Source organism: Varanus komodoensis, unplaced genomic scaffold (assembly GCF_004798865.1).
Source record: "Varanus komodoensis strain SLA01 unplaced genomic scaffold, ASM479886v1 scaffold29_3, whole genome shotgun sequence".
NCBI classification, from domain to species: domain Eukaryota; kingdom Metazoa; phylum Chordata; class Lepidosauria; order Squamata; family Varanidae; genus Varanus; species Varanus komodoensis.
The window spans coordinates 594,432-601,431 of NW_025335760.1; the positions used below are offsets into that span (position 1 = coordinate 594,432).

The 7,000-nt window shown below is 59.8% G+C and overlaps 1 protein-coding gene across 1 annotated transcript; it reads right to left on the reverse strand.

The window, feature by feature from the left end:
• Positions 1–1,556: 1,556 nt before the first annotated feature.
• TMEM160 (transmembrane protein 160) lies at positions 1,557–6,998 on the reverse strand (the record flags this gene model as incomplete). Its single annotated transcript, XM_044435433.1, has 3 exons — positions 1,557–2,363; positions 4,996–5,088; positions 6,911–6,998. Coding segments are annotated over 3 exons (435 nt in total), but the record flags the coding sequence as incomplete, so codon positions are not given.
• Between the last annotated feature and the right edge of the window lie 2 nt (positions 6,999–7,000).

The following is a 7,000-nucleotide window of genomic DNA, read 5'->3' on the forward strand; positions in this document are numbered from 1 at the left end:
CTGGGATTTCAGAGAAAATAAATATAAATGGACACGTCTCCTGGCTTCTGAAAGGATTTCCGGTGGCTCAACAAATCGTTCTTGAAGTCACTTTAAAGCAGTTAAGATGTTGTCCTAATTATGGACCTGCAGTTCCTGATTCTGAGTTCATTCTCACAAGCAGACAAAACTCCTCCCACCCCACTTGAAAAGACCTGAAATAACAGGGCCGCTAGCAAGCATGTCTCTGACGTGCTGCTCGGGGATCAGAACCGCACGTTCCTGAGCAAGGGACCGTGTGAAATCCAAGTCGGCCTTGGTAAGTTGTGAACAATTGACTGCAACTAATAAAAAGAACCGCAGTGCCACTGTGCACGAGCAAAGGGCCGGCTGCCCTTCAGCAGCAGCTCCACGTTGCAGGTTAGATCATTCAAGGAAGGTTACATGAGTTCACACGGATGGAGGTCAAGGAATTCAGGCTCCGCCCTGTCAGGGCCACACGCCGTCCTCCCGGCTGGACCTCCCAGCAGCCCAAGCGCTCTGGCCAGTCCACAAGAGTTGCAACGCACGATGCAAAAACTTTAACGCACAAAATTTTAAAATAGTTTAAGCATCTAAAGGCGAGATCCTGGAACCAGATCTCTTTGCCGGCTGCTAAATGCCTGACGGGAGGAGTGGAGTCCTGATCTGCTGCCAGGGAGTCTCGGCCACACAGTAAGTGTAGGGAGGACAGGTCCACGCCAGGAGAGGTGCTGCGCCTGAAACTGCGGCCCGACGCCGTACGTGCCATTCCGGTTCAAGCCCTGCAGCAGGAGTTGGGCTCGGGAACGCTCCGCTGGCCAGCACGGGTGGCCAGAGCCAGGGTCCTGCAGCTGCCCCCCTGCATCCTCCTGCTGCCCCTTGCGCAAGCTGCAGCTCCGGGGCAGTCTTTGGGGCAGCCCCACATACCGAGCATTCCAGGAATGGCACTTGGTGGTCACCCAAGCACAAGCCACTGAAGCAGGGCGACCCCTGTCTGGGCAGAGGCACAGCTGGGCAAGCAGCCGGGGCAGGCCCCGAGCTGTGCGGGACGGACAGCTCCATGGGCCTGTGCCTCCCGGGAGTGCGCGGCCCCGTCTGGCACTGGCTGAGTGCCTCCCGCCTGGCTGCCCGCCTGGAGCACCTTGTCTCTGCCTGAACCGGGCTCCGGTCTGTTTGCCCGCCCTCCTTGCAGCCAGGGGCTGCTGCCTCCAGCTGACCCACACATGCATCACTGCCCGAGCGAGGCAGAGAGGCGACAGCCAGGAAAGTCGTGGCCGGAGTGCCCCACCGAGACCCTCTCAGATGCGCCCGGCAGACTGCGCTGCCTCGCCATGACGTGTGCGTTCTGTGAGACCCCAGCCGCAGTGCGGCAAACCCGTCGACCCACTTCCCCCCACCCCGAGCCCCTTCCTCACACTTTGGTGGGAGGAGGCAAAGCAGTGCAGAGACGAGGCCTGCCACACGAGCCCTGGCCAGAGCAAACCGTGGAGCGCCTGCTCCCGCGGAGGCTTTTCTCTGCCCCCGCGTTAGAGAGCGAGCGAGTGAGCGAGCCAAGCTGGTGTCAGTGTCTTTAATAGAAATGTCGACAGACCCAGGCAAGAGGTGCCAAGCAGCTGTCCGTTGGTGGAAGGAGCACGCTTCTGACGCATGTGGGGGGGGGGGATTGTTTCGGGGCACCAGCAACACCGGAGAAGCAGAGGCAAAGCACTACGGGGGACACACACAGGACCGGCTACTGCTGAGCTATCCTTAGCTGGAGGCCGCTTTCGAGCGTGCGGCCTGGCTGAAGCTGGGGCGCAGGGCCGCCCAGGGGCCCTCGGCAGGAGGCTCGCGTGCCGTCGAGGGCCCCTTGGGATCCTCTTCGGCCGGGGCGCACGCTTGCTGCCGGGGCACCAGCACGGCCGACGGGCCTCCCGGGAACAGATTTCTGCAGCCATCGCTTCCCGGAGCCCACCAGGAAACCCTGCAATAAATACAAAGCAGCCAAGCCCCCGCCTGTCCCTCGTTCGCAATACAGCCGCCCTTGGGCCGCGTGGCCGAGGGCCGGAGGGTTCAGTCCACGGCGTCCAACCACAATCCGAAGGACTGCCTGCAAGAGCCAACGTGGCGTCACTTCTCCGACTTCCCGTCTTCCTTTTTCTTGTCCTGGCACTTGTCGTTATCATCCTGGATGATCTCCACCTCCAGCCGGCCGATGTAGAGGGAGACGGCGCACAGCCAGAACAGCACCACCGTGGTGACCGCGGCACAGCTGGGGAGCGCAGCGGAGAAGGTTAGCAGCATGGTGCGGCGGAGCAGGAAGAGGCTGGCCAGGTAGGAGATGCCGCCGTACGAGACGCAGATCCCCCCGAGGATGAAGAAGCCTGGGAAGGCAAGCGGAGGTCCACTCAGGGCCCAGCCCTGGCAGAGCCTGCCCGAAACGCGGCGGGGCAGCAGCCGGCCCGCTGGGAAGGAGAGACGCCCTTTGCTGACTCTCCTCGGAGTCCCATGGCAGCTCTGCCCGTTTGCCCAGAACGTAGCTGCACAGAAAAACTGAATCCCCTCCCAAAACTTCCTGCCCTGATGATAAAGAGGTGAATCCCGCGGAAGGGGCCACCCTGCTAAGTGAGAGCGAAGTCCTGGTGCCAAAAGCATGAGGCTGTGGGAGGAGCTGCGTTGCTGCCACAACAACTCAGACTGGATTTCGGGACGGGGAGACACACACACACGGTATTTTGCACTTTCCTGCAGTAATGGACCCACAAAGGTACCAACCCTGGCCTACTGCCTGAAGCTCAAGGCTGAGCAGAACTAAGACACCTTTGTGCGGAAAGCTTTTCTTGCTGACCCGCCCATTTTCATGGGCAATGCTACAGCTTGACTGCCGGCCATTCACCACTTCCACGTCTGCCTGGATATGCAGCGGCAGACAATGACGAGCTTGGCTGCCCCCAGCAGCGCCCGCTTCGCACATGCACAGCCCGGTCGCTCCTCCAAGAGAGAGAAGCTTGCGCTGAATTAGGCCAACGGCAACGGACTCTGCGGCCCTCTTTTCAGTGTGAGGCACCACTGCCCCGCTGTGGCAAAATCCAGGAATGGCCCTGGAACCGGAGGACAGACGTGCGAGTCAGAGGGCCTCGACTGACCAGGGCAGCCTCCGTCGGAGCAGGGACCAAATGTCACAAGCAGTCTGGCCCCCCGGTCTGGCTGCAACCTCCGAGGGCCAGCACGACCCACAGCCGCGCCACGGCAAAGAAGCTGTTATGCAAACTGGCTTTGTGGGAGCGATAAAAGGATAGAATCAGAGTAGGAAGGGCTGCTCAGGGCACTGAGATCCGTCCCCCGCTCAGTAAGGAATGCCGTTTGAAGCCTCCCAAAAGACAACTGTGCCGCCTCTGCCCGACCGCGTCCAGAACCCCCGCCCCCCCCCGCCCCGCATGTGGCTCCATTGTTTAAATGTTCCAAGCACCAGGAAGTTTTCCATGACGCTCTCCTGAAAGCTGCTTTCTTGTAACTTAAGCCTGGATGATAGCGAACAGGTTGTGACCCCCTCCTACAGGATGCCCCTTGAAAAATGCTTCCCCCCTCAACTTCCTCTTCCTTCCTCTTCTCGACACACCCCGTTGCTTTAGCCTTTCCCCACAGGACAGTGTTCCCTGATCGCCTTTGTGCCCTTCGATGGAGTGGCCAAGAGTTCAGATGCAGGAAAGCCCCTGAGAGGGCCCAGCGCAGAGGTCTGGGCAAACTAGTATTTTTAATTCGGGCTTGTCTCTCACATTAACAGGTTAGGGGTGAGGAAAGAGCTTGTGCCGGACTTGTGCTGCACCACCTCGTTCTGCCCCTGCAGCTGCTTTCACCACCTGGTACCCTCCAGATGCGATGGATGGCGGCTCCCATCATCCCCCCAGCCAGCACAGTCCTGGCATATGGGTTTCTTATGAAAGCAGCCGTGCCCAAAAACGGCCCTCCCCCCTTCTGCTTTACTGCAGAGTCACCCAAAGCGCATGGAGTTGTTCCACACTGTCCCTTCTGTACAAGGTTTAGCTTCGGGTACCAAGCAGCCATACTCTGGTTTACCACTAGCTTTCCGCTTGGTACTCCTTGCACTCTTCCTGTACATGGCGATGCAAGCAAAGAAATTACACAAGTTCAGGCTGCTAGAACCTCGGCCTCCAACGGCCGACTCCGAGACTTCCCCTCCCCTTGGATGTCTCCTGGGGACAAGCAAACAGCCCAAGGTCACCATGTACAGCCACAAACTGGAACTGCCCCAGCCTAACTTTCAAGGCGGTATCATAATTTGCCCTTCTGCAGGCTGTTGACACAAGATGGAAATCACGAAAGCTATTAATGTGTGAGCCATCAACTGAGACATCTTGAAGTGCCTTTTGTCTCTGGGCTGACTTCACCCAGCGAGGCTCTTTCTGGCTCTAACTGCTAATTAGCGCTTGCAAATTCAGGAGGATCGTCCCGGTCACGGACAGCACAGAGTCTACAGACAAGCGAGGCACAGGGCGCATCTCAAGCGGGCCTCCGATTGGGCCAGACGCGCATCAATGTAGGTCACCTGCTGCACGGCAGAAGCCCAAAAGGACATTGCTGCTCTCTTCCCGATTGCAAACACGTCTCAGCCTGGTCTCTCGGAAGCCGTCTTTACTCCCTGCCACAGTCTAGGCAAGGGACCATTTGGCACGAAATGTGTCTCAGGCTGCTCAGGTTCGTGCTCAGAGCCGGAGCGTCAGCATCAAAGAGGGACCAAGAGGGACGGCCCGAGTTCTGCCGCTGGGAATGCGAACTCGGCTGGGACCCCACCTTGATGGTGCGAGCAGGCAGGAGACCAGAGTGCTGACCCGAGGAGGCGCCGGAACGGGTGGCTGATTCTCAGGAGCCGCCCATACAGAGCCACCCTTGGTACCAATCCCTCACAAGCCCTTTTGTGGAAACGAGCCAGGTTAGCTTAGTTTCTGCACGAGCGCTTCAGGACCTCTGCTGGTGCCCCCCGTCCTTGTTACTTACCGTACGCTGCTTCACGCCCCATGTCGCTCTGAACGTACGAGATCACCCCAATGCCGGTAGCCAGCAGGCCGTTCCGAAACCAGGAGAGAAACCCTGGTGAGGACAGGGGAAAAAATAGCCAGCTCTTCTGAGTTTAACCAGGTATGGCTTTATCAAACGAAGTCATAAAATATATTAAGAAGAGCAACAGTGCAAACACACAGCTTCATTAATAAAAAGAGACAGTTTAGTCCTATGCTGCTTTCAACGTGGAAGGGCTACTGTTCTTAACAGCCAGACTTAATGGGTTGTTCGTAAAGACAAACAGAGAGCAACATGCAGCGGCCCACCTGGCAACCAGATCACCTTGGACGTGGGGTCAGGACCGACCGACTGCGTAACTGCCAGCAGCTGTGTGAGCGATGCTGGGGCAGCAGAGAGCGAATGGCCACAGCAGCCTGGCAAAAACTGGGTGTTCATGGGTGCTTTTATTTATTCCTTTGGGAATTCATATGCTGCTCTTCAACACACGTTTCCAGAGCAGCTTGTGAACACTAATAAGGGGGCGAGAGGAGACAGGAGCCGAAACAGGTGCCGGCCCCCGACTCCTGGGGCTCTTCACGCCCTCCGCTGCGACTCCAAAACTGCCTTGCTCTGAAGGAGACCGGGCATTCAAAACGATTCTTCCTAGTTAGTTTTACAGTTTTACTATAAAATGCTTATTGAAGCCTATTCGTCATCTTATGTAAACTGCTGTGAACTTGGCTTGAAAAGCTGTATACAGGCACATCCAATAAATCGAGGATAAAAATATGAGATAAAAATGCAAACTAGTATCAACAATCAGCAGAACAATGGACGTTGTTAAAATTGCACAGCCCTCACACGTTTAGACGGAATTGTGCCAACACTGGCTGGGAAACGGTGGGAGTTTAGCACTTTTTCGGTCCGTAAGATACTTTTTCTGTACCTTAAGGTCTTGGAAGAGTTTTCACCCACTATCACGAAGGACGTAAGAGTAAGTGCCAGCAAAAAAGCACCCCCTGATTGGGGCACCCCTAGTGAGAAGACCACAGAGTTCTGCCCTGTGCCAGGGAAGAGGAGGAACCCGACCCCCAAACGGTTTCAGGTGAGCGGCCTGCCGGGGCAGCTCAGAGGCAGGGCGCCCACCGTGCCTCTCGGGGTCCAGCGGCGGAGACACCCCGTGAGCAGGCCACGCCGAGCGGCTGCGCTCGGCTGAGACCCGGCCCACCGCTGCCACCCACCCACTGCCAGCCCGGTATACTGCGCTGGGCAGGCGGGCAGCTTCCCGGAGCGGAAGAGCAGGCCAGAAGCGCACTTCTGAACGCTTCAGGCTGCAATCCCCCCCCAGCCCCCGGGCAGAGCGCCCCGCTGCGCTGCGAGCACCTCTCCCCGGGCGGAGGGGCCATGTGCCGGCGCGCACAGGGACGGGTGGCGGCGTCACTGCACGAGAGGAGCGGCGGCAACCAAGACGGGGCGCAGCTCGCAGGCTGCTCCGGCCCCCTCGCCGCGGGGCGCACGTGCAACGGGGTCGTGACGAGGGCGAAGACGGGTGTCCGCGCGGCCCGGCCACTTCCCGGGGCTGCTGCCAGGCGGAGCCCGGAGGTCCGCCGGTGCTGGAGCGTCTGGGACGCGCGGGGAAGGTCTGAAAGAGCGGCGGCGGCGGCTCGTTCGGAAGAAGCGGGACGGGGAACCGAACGGGTGGGAAGGGGCACCCCAGGCTGCACCGCCCGGCCTCCCCAGGCCCGCCCCGCCCGGCGCTGGACCGCGGCACCCACACGCCCCTGCAGCGCCGCCGCCGCCGGCCCCCGCCCCGCTCCCTCCGGGGGCGCCGCACTACAAGGCCCATCAGCCCCACGCAGCGCCGGGAGGCGGGGGCGGGCCCGCGACGTCACCCGCGCGCCCCGCCCCTCACCGGTTTCGTGGGCCTTCCTGAGGAACGCGGCGTCCGCCCTGTCCAGCTCCGAGATGGCCGGGGGGCCCAGGCCGCGCCCGGAGCTGCGCC